Below are 16,812 nucleotides of genomic sequence, written 5' to 3'. Positions count from 1 at the left end.
AACTGTTGTAACAGCATTTCTGATCACTTCACGGTTTGGAGACAGTTTTAGGGTCACAGAATACCTGATAATTCATACACAGAAATCTGAAGTCATCCTATCTATCCACAACAGTGGATAGATAAAGTGCACTGATTTTACAATGGTCACCGGTGGGTTTGGATCAAAGTCCCACTTTCCATTCAGTAAAACTTGCTTGAAGTTCATTCCAGCACTTCTTTTGTGGCTGTGTTGAATGTACGAAATAGGTCAACCCTGTCTGGATTATTTTAAACTTCCCATGGGGACCCCTTGATACCGAACCTGTTTAATTTTTCAGGATAAGGCATGGCAGTCTCAATACTTGAACGTACACATTCATGGATGACATTCTTTCTTCTGCTGCATGGGTGAGCAATTAGGAGAGTCAAGGAGGAGTCCTTGTCTGTGGACAACACCTCCCTTCCCTTCCTCGAAGAAGAGCAATGAAAAAATGCTATGTAGTCCATGGAGAGTGCTGTGTTGCGTGACTGCCGGCCATCTGGCTGATTGATTCATCATGACCCTAAACAGTTAGTTGTAAGCATGGTCTGAGGCCCTGGAGTTAAATACAAGTGTGCATCAAGCCTCAGGCAAGTCAAATAGCTCCTCTGCTAATGAAACAATAAAGAACACACTACACATCACCAGTTCACACCACCCACTTCTTAGCTTTATAACCTACAAAATTACCAACCACATTTCTCTCCCCTTCTCCGCAGATATAATCATGATGTTGCTTTTATGATCATTGTATTCATTCTGAACAGAAATGAATCTGTTTCTGTATGAAACAGGACACGTGTAGCCTGTTCTTCCTTTATTTGCTTCATTGCATAGACATGGATCTGTTATACAGAAGAGGCGAAAAAACCCAAACGCCACCAGGTAACAAGAGTAAGGGCCCTATAACATGAAGAACCACTTTTTTATTGACTAAAACATATTGATTTAACCAGATGGTGAAGTAGCCTGAGGTTTGCTCAGTAAGATACACCAGAGTTACTCAACAAAAAACATGATGTAGAATGGATGTGTTCTAATATGAGGCTGTGTAACCACTTTATTTTCAGGGATGTAGTTAGGATTATTAATCACTAATTGAAAAAATGAATTCACCCCAGGTAAGCAGTGGTAAGAAATGTATACAAAGCATATTCACATGCTTTGTGGCTATGGCGTTATAGCTGCCTTTCTCACACTCCTCTCCTCTCTTACCACTCTGTCAGAAGTATTTGAAATATATATTTTTAATTTCTTAAACTATTTTTCTATCATTCCTGTATCTTTCCTGCTTTAATGCTTACTGCTTCTGTGTTCACTTGCAAAATTATGAGAGGGAAAGAAAAGAATAACAGGCTAACTGAGGGCAAGTTTATATAACCCGTGCTTTATCAGCAAATTTATTCACTCAAAGGGGACTCCCCACAATATCTTCACAGGCCAATGTAAAGTTAGATTTCTGATGCCTGATAATATAGTGATTTATTTTAGAATTTGATACCTCATGATTTACAAAACCCATTGTGCTAAAACCAAATCATTCAACCATTTGGAAATGTATTTAGGTTTTGGTTGAATGATTTTTTTTTGCCCTTTTCATTAAGACCTTAAGATTGTAAAACCAGTGTATTCAGACAAGAGGTTCTCCAGATTCAGTAGCCCAGACCAGTGTCTTCTAATGGGTATCCTCTTTCCTGATATATCCTTCCAGAGGCTGCAATCCAGAAATCTTCAAGCTGTAGCCTTGTGTTTATTGTGACACAAGTTACACTCAAAGCCCTGGTAGATCATATATAAAATAACAGGTATTTACCATGGTACAATATATTCTAGATATTATTTATCTTGGGCCTTGTGTCAATATAACTTGAAGGCTATCAAATGCATGCTAGCAAGAAAGGAAGTGAATTTAGTAGCTTAAGTTACTGGGGTTTGGGGTGGAGAGCTTAAGCTCAGAGGTCTAAAGAGATTTATTTTAGTAAACAGTAGGTAATGGACACAGTTCCACAGAAATCTGTTCTGTGGCCTCTGTTGTTCAATATGTTCATAAATAACCTGAAAAAGAGGTTGAGCAGCAAGATGAGAACATTTTTCACACGATACTAAAGTATTCATCATAGTGAGACAAAGGAAGGCTGTGAAGAATTACAAAAGGATCTTATGCAACCGGGTAGCTAAGCAGTCAAATGACAAATTAAATTATTGTTGATGAATGATGTGGTGATAAAACATGGAGAAAACCGTGAGGGAAACATGCCTATATTCACATATAAAAACATGGGTTGTGGACCGAGCATTACCAATGAAAACTGAGGTTCTTGGGTTACGGCACATGAAAGTTCCATAAAAATTTCAGCTTACTGATTAGGAACTGTCAAATCTATATTAAATGTTAGGAATTAATAGAAAAAGAACAGAGAAACCAACAAAGAGCATTGCTATAGCCCTTGTATAAAAGCACAATTCATCCACATCTTGAACGTGGGTATTTCCAATACAGTATTTAAGAGGCACCAAATGAAGTAAGTAAGATCAATGTTCAAAACGCAAAATCAGAAGTAGGGTTCAGTTCATTAGGTTGTGTACGTGAGAAACAAATTTCAAAAGGACACTATGGATGCTGGAAATTTGCATGGGTTCAAGAAGAGTCTAGACAGATAACTGGATGAAAAATCCATTGAGAGTTACTAAGCACGTAGAAAGCAACCAAGCTCAGGGAATCAACTACACTGAAAATAGTTGGAGGAAGGGAGATTGTTCTGGGAGAGTATTATTTGTGCTTACCATATTGTTTCTTTGTCCCAGATAATTACTTGTGGACAATGTTGGAGTCTGTATATTGATCTAAGTAAACCTTGGTCTAAGCCAGCATGGTCATTCTCATGTACTGTGTATGCATATATATACACACATCCACAGAGTACACAAAAATCCATATATACATATATACACAAACACACACACACACGTAAAAAATTATGCAGTATGTACTGATATAATAGAAACATGTAAACATATACATACTTATATATAAATATATCAAAATATGTTGCTTACAAACACTGCTATCCTTAATAAGGCAATGGGTTTCACAGGACAGATAGTACAAACTGGCAAAACAAAGTACAGTTCGTTATTTCCATGACTATATAGGAATAAACACACACTGAAAAGATGTTAATACATGACACTAAAATAGCTTATACTTTCACATAGGAACAGGACTCTGAGTAGTTAAATATAGTTCACAGTTAATTATCCCAGCAGGATGTAAAATGGTTATAAAACAGATTGGTAAATCTGTTGGATATGCCTTCTTTTTCCAAATATAGTGAAAGATACCAGCTGAAGTATCTTTGTAAAATACAGTGATGAGCCAGATTCACCACTGGTATGAATTTACTGTTATGATTTCTATAAAATCCTCTCCCCAAACTTCTTTCCACCATTTTTTACATAACTGATCAGTATGTCTGCTCTTTGTATATTTTCATTTGTTGATGGATCTTCTTTATCACCAGATGATGTTGTCACTCTAACTGTCAAGAAATAAAGGTTTTCTATGAAAAAAAAAATATTTAAAAAAATGACAAGAGACAGTATTTCAACAACCTGAGTAGAAATTCACAAATCTTTTTCTCTTTTCTGAAAATGAGACAAAAATGTTGGGGTTTAGGGTATCATAGTGTGAAAGTAGACAATATCAATCAAAACTGTGTTTTTTAACTCTTCTTTTTTTTTTTTTTGACAGTAACACATTAATACTTTTCTACATGTAAAATACTCTCTTCATATATTCTTCACTACTGCTAAAGTTAGGAACATTGGATTTGTCTCAATAATTGTCTCATTTTATGTGTGACATACAGAAAGATTATTGACCAAAGTCAAAACAAGCAAAGAAACAAGAAAAATGTCAGTAATAGATATATGGAATTAGGTAGCCATGCTCTAATGTTATACAACCATTTGTAAAGAGATTTCATGGATGTTTAATTGCTCCAGTAATAAAGTTAAGATCTGTTCATCTGTAACAAACACCTCTGTATTAAAGGCAAGAGGAACGTAAATACCTGTCACACGTTAATGGCTGAGGATGTACCTAACATAGATATATTTGCCACTGATGCAAATATTGATTCTTGGGAAGCAAAATCACAATTGAATTATATAAAGAAGGCAAATGATTCAATTCATGGAGTAGTAACATGCACAACGTCATTGTCTTCTCAGATCCTAGATTTATTAGTGCTCACCTGATACCAGAGAGCGACAACCCAGAAGATGACAAAATCTACTTCTTCTTCCGTGAAAATGCAATTGATGGAGAGCACACTGGAAAAGCCACTCATGCCAGGATAGGGCAGATCTGCAAGGTAAAATAAGGACTTCTTCTTGTGGGACTGAATACACTTACAGGACACTTTGTGAGGGATTTTAGAAACTGCATTTTCTCGCCCGTAAACTATTCAGTATTAACACTGGCTTGTACTAAAGCAGAGATCATCCCAAGTGAAAAATATTTAGGGAATAACACACTCAAAGGTATACTTTTCAGTACTTTTCTGTTTGGTGCAGCTTCACAAACTACGATGTTATGTTTAAAAAGTCATAGGCAGCTTCTGAGGCTTCGAATGTGTCTGCAAAAGAGAGATTCTTTTACGGGAAATATGATACTTCCAGGTAGGCCAAAAACATTTGAAGAATTTACTTTTTAAAGGAATGTTAATACTTTTCCATTCCCATATTAGTGAAAATCTTTAAAACAGAGACAAAGGAAGACTTAACAAAACAGTTGTTCAGGCTTAGCTGTAGAAATGGGCAACCATTCAGAAAACCCTTAATGACTGCAGATTGAATCATTCATCCACACTGATAAATGTCCAAATATTTTTCTGACAGACTTCAAAAAGATTTCTACTAATGAAATGATATTAATAAATGTTGTAGCTTTGTAGCTATGATGTTTACAGTAAAATTTCTTGTTAATCCATAAGCATAATTTCAATTTATCTCCTCAAGTCCAGAGGTAGCTGCTTGAAAACCTAATACCCCATAAGTATGGAGTCCTTGGTGCACTTTATTCATATACGTTTTGCAGCTATACAACCAATCTCACTGTTCTGGCATTTTTATCTACTTTGTTCACTTGCAGCTTGCATTTCTACCTTGTTGTTATCCAGTTAAGGATAATAAAACCCTTAAGCTTTACCTGGGCATGGCAGCCTGGGAGCTCTGGAACAAAATAGTCTGCCTGTCTGTCTCCAGTGCTATATATGTGTTACAATGTATAAAGAGGTTTGGGTTTTGGTTTTTTTCATTTTTTAAATCATGTACTACTATGAAATATGTACAATGTAATATAAAAGCAATTCAGAATTAGCGTTTTTGACAATGTAATAATGTTTTATACGCAGAATATGAATTCTTTTCTCTGTTTTCTATAAGTAACAATTTGTGGTTATTCTTTTTGTGCTATTTTTTCTGTACTGTGTTGATACTTCAAAGACTGTTACTAGATATTAATGAAGAATACTTTTGTTATTAGAATGACTTTGGTGGGCACCGGAGCCTTGTTAACAAATGGACAACTTTCCTCAAAGCACGTCTGATTTGTTCTGTGCCGGGACCCAACGGCATTGACACGCACTTTGATGAACTACGTAAGTGGTAGAAATGGCTTTGAATACGTAAATGTTTTCAGATATTATCCATATGAATTTAACTTAGATTTCTTTTCCATCTCTTGTTATTGTTACAGAGGATGTGTTCCTAATGAACTCAAAAGACCCTAAAAATCCAATAGTCTATGGAGTGTTCACAACTTCCAGGTATAGAACGTATCTTGCATGGAATCTTGGGTGGCTGCTTGTTTTAAAGAGGTCTCTTTGTTAAAAATGTTTTTCAGAAACATAGAATTTTCTTAACCTTTGAACTGAGAAGTCAGTGGCAGTGAGAAGTGATGAATTGGGTTTCTTTTCTTTTGAGCAATGTGCATCATCACTCTGAAGCTAGTAATCACAAAGACTATCAGTTTCTCAGGCTGTTCTTGCTGTTGAATGGGCTTTTTATAGTGGGGATCAGAATTTGTAGCCCTTTCCACACAGACCTAGAAAAGCAACACAAGCACAAATATGCTTGTTTGGGGGCAGGGTAAAATAGAAAATCTGTGGTGTGAGAAACTGGCTACTCAAGGAGATATTAGTAAAAAATATTGCTGAAATCTGGGAAGTTTAATGATCTTTCAAAAGTTCTGTTATTAAATCACATATAGCTGTAACTTGAATGTTTTGGTTTCATTGTGCTTTCACCAAGAACAAAATTATACTTGTAGCTTTGGCCTGAGGAAGGTTTGCAGTACTGGTTGCATTGCCACATTTATCTGCGAAGGACAAAAGTTTTAGTTTCTAAACAGAAAGAATGTTTCTAGTGATAACCAGGCATAGACGAGGGAGATTTACAAGTCCTTACTGTCTGCTGTAAGAAATCTCAAGGTAAGAAACAACACTGAAGTTTGTGTGTGTGCTGCCCAAATGGCGGAAGAGGCTGCTAAAAAAAATAGAAAAATGTGAAGTGTAGGAAAAAATTGAATAGTCCTCTAGGGACAGCCCCGTTGAAGTTTACTCAAATTGGGGCTTTAGCCTTCTGGGGACAATATGTTTTAAATAGAGGAATAGCAGCCATCTGCTTAGGAAAATGTCTGAGAGATCGTATCAGTTGTGCTGAACTTTCACAGGAGGTGAGTTAGGATTGCTCTGAGAGCATGTCAGAGTTTTGATAATCAGCACATGCAATAAATTAGAAAGCAACAAGCTGCTATTCCCATAGCTCTTCTACTCGATGAAACCAACTGATAATTTAAAGAACCTGATTTGATGACTTCTCCCCTCATTTTTAGTAATATCTTCAAGGGGTCAGCAGTGTGTATGTACAGCATGACTGACGTGAGGAGGGTATTTCTTGGTCCCTATGCCCATCGAGATGGCCCAAACTACCAGTGGGTTCCCTACCAAGGGAGAGTGCCATATCCACGGCCAGGAACTGTAAGTACCCTAAGTAATACAGTAATCTAAAAAGGGAAAACTATGGAAAATATCTTCACACATTACATGGTCCTTGAGCTGAGATCCAGGAAAGAAACTGAAAAAGATAATGAAATGGCTCGGGTGGCAGAAAGGAAAGCTAACAGTTCCTCCAGGTCCAAAACGTACTGATTTTCTGGTAAAGTATGAAACAGCAATAGCAACTTCATTTGGGTTTTAATTTTGGCGTTCATATTAACAGCTTCAGCAGAAGTTTGAGCAATGGCTGAAGTACTTTACTTAAAGTCAAATGTTTAATAAATTACTCTGCATTATCCTTTCCTTGGAGTTTGTCTTTGTTCCAGGTATTGGCCAAGCCATTCTTAGTGAGAAGGAACAGAAAACAGAGCATCTGCCTGTCTGTTAAGAGATTTTCAATTGTTCTTGACATTAAATCTAGCACAGTAAGACAGATATTTCTGCAATGGATGATAGAGTTACTGTAATAAATTCTAACTTTCACTGGCATTTTTTAAAATCTGTGCTTCTACCTGTTTCTCTGTTTCTAGGGTGTGAATGACTAAAATACCAGTCAGTGTATATAAGACATCCATATTTACAATTCCCAGCTGATGTCATCACATTCTAGAAATCTTTAACTGCCTCTGAAATTACCACTAGTCTAAGAAGATGGGACATTTATAAAAAAAGCATTAATAGTATACTTTGGGGTAGTTCCTTAGCTAGTACAAATCAGCCTGAACCAATTACATTCTGAAATACCATTGCTGAAGATTAAATATAAGTGTACATATTTATACATATAAAGATATACATGTAAATGTAAATAATATATCAGTCTATAAGATTCTTTTAAAAGCCTCCTTAAATATAAGGCACAAAAAAACCAGGAGTAACTTTGATCCTTTCTTTTAAATCATGAGAATTTCTACTTTTGTCTGGTATGTTTTGAAATTGTTCTTTCAAACTTGATCTTTCAACTGATCTCCAACAGTTAGACAATATATATGCTCAGCCTAATGAAAATGACTTCCTAAGTAAAAGAAAACAGTGGCTCCCTGACAGCCAGATTCCTCAGCACTTCTCACTCCCTCACTACAACTGCTAAAGGGTTTCCTAATTTTTTCCAGAGTTGAAATACAAGCTCTGCAGCACAGGAGAGATTTCATTTCTCATTTGATGCTGAACTTTTTTTAAAATTATTATAGTTAATGCTGGTATGTCAGAGGGGTTTTTTGCAGTTGCATTGTTTCACATCCCTGTGGAAAATGTGAATGAGTAGATATTTTTGGTATTTCTTGTATAGCTAATGTCATCTTCTTTACAGTCTGACAGACTTATATAAGTTAATATTCATTATTCTGTTTATTTATATTCCTCTTTGATTCCAGTATTGATTAACCTTTCTAAACAAAAACAATTATGTAAAACTACAAAGAAGAATGTTGCATGCTTCCATCACAGAAATAGACTGGGATCAAGAACTGGCTGCTGCACAGTGGCTCTATTACATTCATTTCTCAGCAGAGATCGAACACAGCTCTGCTGAGATTCTGAATGCACAACTCAAATATTTGCCCTAGAGACTGGCAACACAGCTCTGCCTGCCTCAGAGCCTGTGGGTTATTCCAAGACTTGTCTGAGGGTCTTGAACTGAGATCTGTATGGGAGAAGAATAACTTGATCAAATTCCCGAGAACAAGCAGAAAAACAGAATCCAGCCCCTAAGTGGCTCAGTGACCTAAGCCACGAGACCTTTTGCCAAAGGAGGGAAATACAGTTAAGTTACATACACTTCTTTTTTCTGGCTAATCCAATCTCAGAGTGGATTTTACTGTTACAATTTCGCTATAACATATTTATCCTAAGATTCACAAAGAAAGTGCAAAGTGGTTCAGATTTCATTGAAAACATTTTTCTTGCCAAAGGGCGAATGTGATCCCAAATTATACAATTCTACATAGCCCTACAGTCTCATCATGTAGTGCAAGTGGCCATGCCACAGTAAATGATGTTAGTTAAAGAGTGGCTGAGGCCATCAGTTTCTCTTAGCCCACTGCCAGTGACCCTAATCCTGGTGTCTACCACCCTGAAAAAGATTTTTTTCCCCTCACAGTTGCTAAAATCATACCATTGTATTAGTAGAATAAAACTGAATTTTAAAATGAGAGACATTTCTGGCTGAAAAGAACCTTTTTGTTTCTAAAGTAATAAAACTGGATGTATTTTCAATGGCTTTGAAGACCTGTCGAGAATAAAGAAGAAAGGTTTTTGAAGTTCCTTTAGATGTCAGACTTGTGGCTTCCTTTTCCAAGAAACGGGGTAAGGGAAGGGAGAAACAAAACCTGAGCTTCTTAGAGTGATTCAGTTCCAGATCTCACTGCAGTTAAACAGTGCTGAATTATCCGAGGAATTTAATAGGTGAGGTGCCAGTAAAGTTCTTCAGCACCTGGTGACTTGCCCGGTACAAGTAAAGAAAAAGGAAAGTTAACGGTTCTTTTGAAACGTCGGAAAACTTTGCAAACAATTCTATAGCAGCTTCACGTTTAACAAAGTAGTTGCCAGGATTTTTCCTTTAAGATCTATAGAACTTTTTTTTTTTTTTTTAACCTTTTAACAATATTTGTGAGAGGAGGGGGGATTTTTGTATGTACCTCATCTTGAATGAGGCACTTCATCCTGAATTCATGTCTGACTTTCTGTGAATTCAGCTGCAGAGCTCAAGTTTTCTCTGGTTGGCTTCACGGTACCAAGAGTCTATTTTCAGTTATGACCAAAGCACTTTTTGTTCCTACCAAAATGTAGCTATTGATTTATTCTGTTGGATTCCCTACTAGGTCAGTTAGTTAGAGGACAGCTTAGTTACCTGTTTCTGACTGATCAAAACCACTGACATAGCATTCTGGAGACCAAGAATTGGAAGCAAATGTTAAATGCAAGTGTCCTTTGACTCTACTTGAATCCAAGATCAAGCTCATTTCTCCAAACTTTTTCAGGATATCTGTATACATGCCTAACTTTCAGCACCTGAAAACTTTCTATTTCCTTGCTATCGGTGGGATTGGTTAGGTTGTCTTGGTTTTGTATCCTGGTTTTGTGACCATAACATAAGGAAACATGACAGGACTTTCCTCTCTGGAACAACTAGTCTAGTCTAGTCTAGTCTATCTATCTCTGACTATGTGAGTTGAGATTCCTCTGCAAGTGATTTGGACCATGGATGGGCTAAATCCCACCTACTGATGGTGCCCATTTCACTCCATTGAAAAGGGAGGGAGTTATAGCAATGAGAGTTTGATTTCATCTCAGTCAGTTTCCTAAAGTGAGGTGGGATGAATGTGAGCCACAGCCTAGTCCAGGTATACACTTTAAACTTTAGATGTAAAGACACAAAGTTACTGTCATTTTTTTGTTCTCAGAAAAGCAGGGGATCCAAGGAGTAATCTGGCTCTCAGAACTGGGAGTCTCATTTAAACACACAGAATTATGATACTAATTCTAGTTTTGTGATTTTTCTGTATAAAATATATCTTGGTCAACATTGCTGCAAGTAAAATCCTTTGTTAGAAAATGAGCCAGAAAGTAAATATTCAAGCAATTGAAACACAGCTGAAATTAATTTACTTAAAATTGAAATGAATATTCATTTACTGTTTTTTTTCAGTGTTTTCCCAGCGGTAATTAACAATACTTAGTCCTTGTGTAGTGATTTTTATACTTAAAGCTCTTTACATATATTATCTAATTAATCATTATGTGATTAATCTGAGTAATTAGTATTGAACTTTAGTTAGAGTATTAAATGAGCTGTAAAGAAAACTTAAAATTGAAGTGTAGAATTTTAAATGTAATTTTTGAGACAGAAAATGGTTTGGCCAATGATCATGAAAAGCCTATACGATTTTCTCTTTCTAATATTTCTGTACAACAGAGCAATAACATATAATAATAAAAAGGCTGAAAAGTGTTGACACAATGAAGTAGATAACTAACTTACTTTCTGCTTAGTCTGCTCCACATGCATTAATGAAATATTCTCCCTCCCTCCCTTCCTCCCTTCCATACCATGTAATGGAACAGAATGCGGGAATTTGCTTACTAACAAATATGCCAAGAAGGGACAATTTACACTTTATATGTCCATACTGGAAATGTCCCTTCACTGAGTATAACAGCTACTCCTTTTGATAACATTGATTTTTTAATTTTGTTTCTGATGAATTATTAATAATTTGGATCAAGGTGATAGCAAAGACAATTGATTTCTTCTGCTGAGCATCCTGCAAGGTCTGGTTAATAAGATGTTGTCCTCTAGGTTTTTAATTTAATTGGAAGATATTTTATATGTGGTATAAAGGGCAAATTATCTAGGGCATTTTAACACCAGTTGTTTATATTTCAGGTTCAAATGCCTCAAACATAATTGTTGTCAAATGGGTTTCATAATTTTATATGTCTTTAATAGGTATCTGAACAGATTAGGAGTGGGGGTCACCAAGTTCGTTGCCAAGTATCTTTGTGTGACTTAATGCTATTGTGGCTCATTTTCTTCATCCATTCAACATTGCTAACACACTACTAATGCTTATGTTAAAGTAACCTCTAACTGTTTATAAAACAGTGACTAATTCTACAGAAGAGATGAGGGCAAATGGTGGTGATTAGCCACAGTCCTTGAGTCTCCCCAGGGGGACATGAGGTAGGTGAAAGTGAAGGAATACTTTTGTGGCTACCAAAGCCGTGGTCTTACCTCTCCTTCCCTTTTTGGCCTCTGTTTTTTGCTCATGTTGGGAGAATGTGAGCAAAATGTGAAAAGCAGAACCCTATGCTTTTCACAGATTAGAGGCAAACCTGTCTGGCCCACCCATGCCTATATAAGGGGGCAAAGGAACTCTTTCCTCTCTTACTTCATGGGGACCAGATTAATCCCAAGGGGACACCAACTTTTCTGTTACTGCACAGTACACAACAGTGAGGAGTTATTTCAGTTCTTTAGTGAGACTCGTCTCACCTAACTGTTCCTATGTACAGTATAATCAGAAACACTCACAGGAAGCTTTCTTTAGAATCAATGGAGAGAAAAGAGATACATTTAGGACATGACTCATTTAATTTGATTTAGTGTAGCAGGATCCATGTTATTGGACTACATGCATGACACAGGCTTGTTGAGACAAGCGGGAGTTTGAAAAGTCAGTAGAACAGGGAATTGTCCCAGCATTTAAGGATTTGATTCCTCAGAGAGGAATTGACTTCCAGTCAACTTCTGAAGACAATACTTTGAAACTAAGACAGTGGCATAAATAATTAATTTTCTGTTGTATACACAATCAAATACTGAAATTGCTTGTTTCATATTGAATCATTTTGGACAATCCAGGATTTCTTCCTTCTGCCAGTTAAAGACTAATACTAATCAGTAAATGACTGAAAATCCTTTTGCACTGTGTAGTAGTAAGAAAAATTATATATGAGTATTGTCTACATTCTGTTAACCATACTGATTTAAATGCAAAATGAAAAAAAAAGAGACTTTTAGTGACAGAATTAACTTCTGCTGTCTGTCATGAAATACTTGGATCCCCTGTCATATTGAATTACAGACTGCAGTAGTTGGGATGATTGTAATGAAATGGATTTCTAATGTGTTTCTAGTGATCAATAATGAAATGTAAAACATTTTCTTTTTTATTTCCAGTGTCCCAGTAAAACATTTGGAGGCTTTGATTCCACCAAGGACCTTCCTGATGAAGTTATAACATTTGCGAGAAGTCATCCAGCCATGTACAACCCAGTATTCCCCATCAACAACCGTCCAATCATGATCAAAACGGATGTGGATTACCAGTTCACACAGATAGTAGTCGATCGAGTAGACGCAGAAGATGGCCAATATGATGTGATGTTTATTGGCACAGGTGAGAAGTCTTGAATCTACACTGTATGCTCCTCCAGGCATTATGGAGACATAGATCAGGTAAAATTTCGCGCTCTGAGAGACAGAACACTGACAGAACAGTGCGTACCTGTGAAAACTTAGGGCAAGAGTCAAAACTGTGTGTGTGAGGAGGTCTTTGTTACGTACATTCAGTGTAACAGGTTCAGGCTGTGGCCTGCATAGCTTAATTTTGTAGGAGCTTTGCCAGATGGATTAAGATCAAACCACTCTCTTTTCAACTAATGTTATTAGGGAATGTTATTAGAAATATCTTTCTGTATTAATTATAATTTAGTATTAAAATGTGGGGTTTGAGGTACCCATTTTGAAGTACAGCATAAGAAGTATTAATACAAATGAGGCAAGTATCCAGGTATGGGAAATGTCCTGTGTGCCTTTCAAGTTTTTCAAGTATTGCCTTAAGATGCCCCATTCTTTAGCCAGAAGAGTACATCATTTTACTTAAAATGAAAATATCTGGCACATACAAAGTGTTTTAAGAAGAGTTGGTATTCAAATAGAAACGTGATATCCTTTCCAAAGCATTTGCAGAATCATACAGCTTGGGCATTTTGTCAAAAGTGGAAATATGCACTCAGAAAAGAAATAATTTCCAGAAAGGTAATAATAAGAAATAACAGTGGCCAAAAATTAACTGATATGCATTTGCCTAGGTTCAGGGGCTTCAGAACTAAGCTGATTAACAGTTGGTGGATCTGCTTCTTCACCTTTGAAGATTTTTCATTAGCTGACTGGTGTTTCAGTTATGTCAAATAAAAGTATTTTAAACTTCTATTGAACATAATTGCTAGTAATTAGACACTGGCATCATGAAGTCAAAACAAATCAAACCAAAACTCCACTGTTTCTTTTCAGCTTTGGACCAAAAAATATCTGTCTGTCTGTCTGTCTTATAGCAGTCCAATTTTTTGCTTCCTTTAAGTACAGTTTTGGTGTTCTAGACCTGGGATCAGGTTTCCAAAGCAATAAATCTCAAGTTCTCTTTCATCTTGATGGCTGAAATATATTATGAGTAAATTGAGAGCTGATGAAGCTTTGTGTACCAAACGCAGTGCATGCATAGCAATTCAGAACATTGACTGCAGGAAATACAGCTCTGAAGAAAGTGTTCCAGCTCTTTAAAGATGTGAACTGAGATATTAGATACCAGTGCTACAATATGTTCTTGCATAAAACATTGAAAAGTAGTTTCATATGATTTTACACAACACATATTTCCCATCGCACATTAGAGACTTCAATGCCATCTACAACTGGCGGTGTTTTGTGCCTTTCAACGAGTCTTCTATGACTTGACTCAGCCCTGAAAAAAAATTAACGTCAATACTCTCCTTGGCTGCCATGTGAGGGAACAAGCCCTTCAGCATCCAGAGGATGATGCTGAACAAACACAAGGAGTTGATTTATGTCTACATCTTGAGCACAAGAAGTGGCATTTATCTCACCGAAGTCTGGCATTCAGTCTAAGAAAGTTGCCTTGGCTTCTGCAACAGATAGAGATAAGTACTTCCAGAGAGAGATTCATTCTACTTTCTTCAAGACCTCTATTAGAGTAAGATGAATAGTTATGCAGAAGTTCCTGTCTGTTTTCAGACAGAACAGGAAGACTTGCTTAAACCTGAGCTATAGCTTTTAGATAGTCATCATTACATATAGTGGTTCTTATCTACATTAGTCAGGCAAAGTCTCCCTCTGAAAGAGCCTCAATGTTATCTAGCTCTTCCCTTTGAGTTGGGAATTTAGGCACTCACCTAATTCCCTAAACCATTAATATTCAGGTGTGTGGTAAGCGCTCTGGATCTCATCCAATATTGCTGATATTTGTGCCCAAGAATTGTAAAAGCATTGAAAGGTTATTACTTGCACTTGCCAAAAGAGATTTCAGCACCAAAAACACAGCTTCGTAAGTGCAGAGTGTTATTATTTCTTGAAATACTACTTTTGTCCATAGGAACTGTTTGTTTTCCAGCAGGAGGTTATACCCTCGTAGAACAAGAACAGACGTTGCAACACCTGTGCTTGGAGCTGGGGCACAAAAGGTGCTCCGTGCTCCTCTGAGCTCACTGTCCTTATTGCGGTTTTCAGAACGAGTTAAGGACATCTTCCATGCAGGGGGAAAGGAGAAGAGGCAGAACTGAGGCCCTGTCTGCCTTCTGCCAGAAAGCTGCAGGGAGCCAGCTGGTCAAAGTCAAAGGAACCAGAAACAGATAGGCAATCAGTGCATATTACATCTTCCCCAAGCAAAGAACAAACCGGGGAGCAGATTAGGGACTCCAGTCACAGTCCAGTTTCCCACTTGATCATCTGAACCTATGGCAAAGCCAGAATTAAGCTCTCTGTTATATGACTGGATTTCTCTATGTGGGTCTGTCCCATCAGATTAGATACATTTCTCTGTATTTTCCCACTGCTGTTGCAGCAATCTACATTATTCCCACGTGCTGCTGAACTTCAGTATGTTGAAGAAATACTTTTTTTTTTTCCTTTTCATTGAACAACTGATGATAACTGCACACAAGAAAATTAATAGCCATCCAATGTGGTCACATTTTCCTTTCCTGTGGGTGAAATCTTTAGCTGAGCAGTTTCTTTCCTACTGTGATTGTACCAGTGTGTTTCACAATGGAAATAAAATCATATCGGCATGCTTGAAATTATATCAGAAAAAAACAGGGTTTAAGATAGGCACTTAATGCATATCCTGAGTGTCTGATGTTTGGGATCATTTGGCACAGTCAAGGTACATCTGTCAGTAAAGCAAATTAATAACAGTAATCTTATCTTACTGAGCAGAGCCTATTGATCCTAAAGGAGAAGCCTGATTCCATTTGTGTGAAATTGTTTGAAATACTACGCTGTAAAACTTGATCTAGAACTCAGATAAAGCCCCACTTTGGTACCTGTGGCCTGACGAGAGCCGCTGTAGTGATTAACACCGTGTACCTTTGACCTCAGAGGCTTTCTCGAGCATCAAGCGACTGTAATTGTTGCAGGATCCACTTAAAAGTCAGACCTTTTTTTGAAACAACATTATGTGGGGAACTCCTGTCTGCTCAGTGCCGCACGCAGGCTCCACATTTTCCCTTGTGCTGTTTTATCAAAAATTCCTTTATTTCTGGAATGTGACATTTGGTGGATTGTGACTGAGGACAGTCATAGACAGAATACAGTCATGATACATTGCTACACTGTTACATTTTTACCCATACAATGTATTTTCCTCAAAACCACAGTCATCAATCTATCAGGATAATTAAGGAAATGAACTCATCCATTAAATTACAAATATAACTAATGTTAAATTACCTGTTGTTCTGAATTACTCTGTTGTGGAAATGTGCATTTTTTTTCTTGGTTTAAGGTTTATATTGCATTTGTTCTGTGTTGTTCTCAGTATTTCTTAATTAAATATATTCAATTAGTAGCAGTAACCATAATGAAAATCACTTCCAAAACAACTTATCTAGTATATTTTACTAGTTTAGTTTGTACGTGCAGCTGCCTAAATAAAAAGTTGTTGTTGTTGTTGTTTTAAGAAAGAACTGGTTTTTCCTTTTTAAAAAAAGAATGTATGAATTTGTGACTAATTAAAGAAAACACTGATGCACATATTTTGTGGAAAAAAAATCACTTCTTTCTAAACTTCAAAAAATATGTACATAGAAACCAACCTCTGCTTAAAGGGGAGCAGAAGGAAAAATGAAAATCTCAATTCTACAGGATATTCTGGGATTTCTAGAATATTTTAATCCAAATTCATGTAAAGAAGTTCAAAAAAGATAATTTTCT

At 36.6% G+C, this 16,812-nt stretch overlaps 1 protein-coding gene across 2 annotated transcripts in view; it reads left to right on the top strand.

Annotated features, from left to right (window-relative positions):
• SEMA3A (semaphorin 3A) overlaps positions 1-16,812 on the top strand; it is a 174,847-nt gene that overhangs the window by 134,511 nt on the left and 23,524 nt on the right. For both annotated transcript variants that reach the window (XM_009645661.2, XM_035901086.1), the window contains 5 exons: positions 4,255-4,397; positions 5,570-5,684; positions 5,783-5,852; positions 6,920-7,064; positions 12,763-12,982. In XM_009645661.2, coding sequence (XP_009643956.1) covers positions 4,255-4,397; positions 5,570-5,684; positions 5,783-5,852; positions 6,920-7,064; positions 12,763-12,982 — 693 coding nt within the window. The remainder of the gene's footprint in view (positions 1-4,254; positions 4,398-5,569; positions 5,685-5,782; positions 5,853-6,919; positions 7,065-12,762; positions 12,983-16,812) is intronic.

Source organism: Egretta garzetta, unplaced genomic scaffold (genome assembly GCF_000687185.1).
Source record: "Egretta garzetta isolate BGI_Z169 unplaced genomic scaffold, ASM68718v1 scaffold148, whole genome shotgun sequence".
NCBI classification, from domain to species: domain Eukaryota; kingdom Metazoa; phylum Chordata; class Aves; order Pelecaniformes; family Ardeidae; genus Egretta; species Egretta garzetta.
The sequence above is the reverse complement of the archived record's forward strand: the minus strand, read 5'-3'. Positions and strand labels throughout refer to the sequence as shown.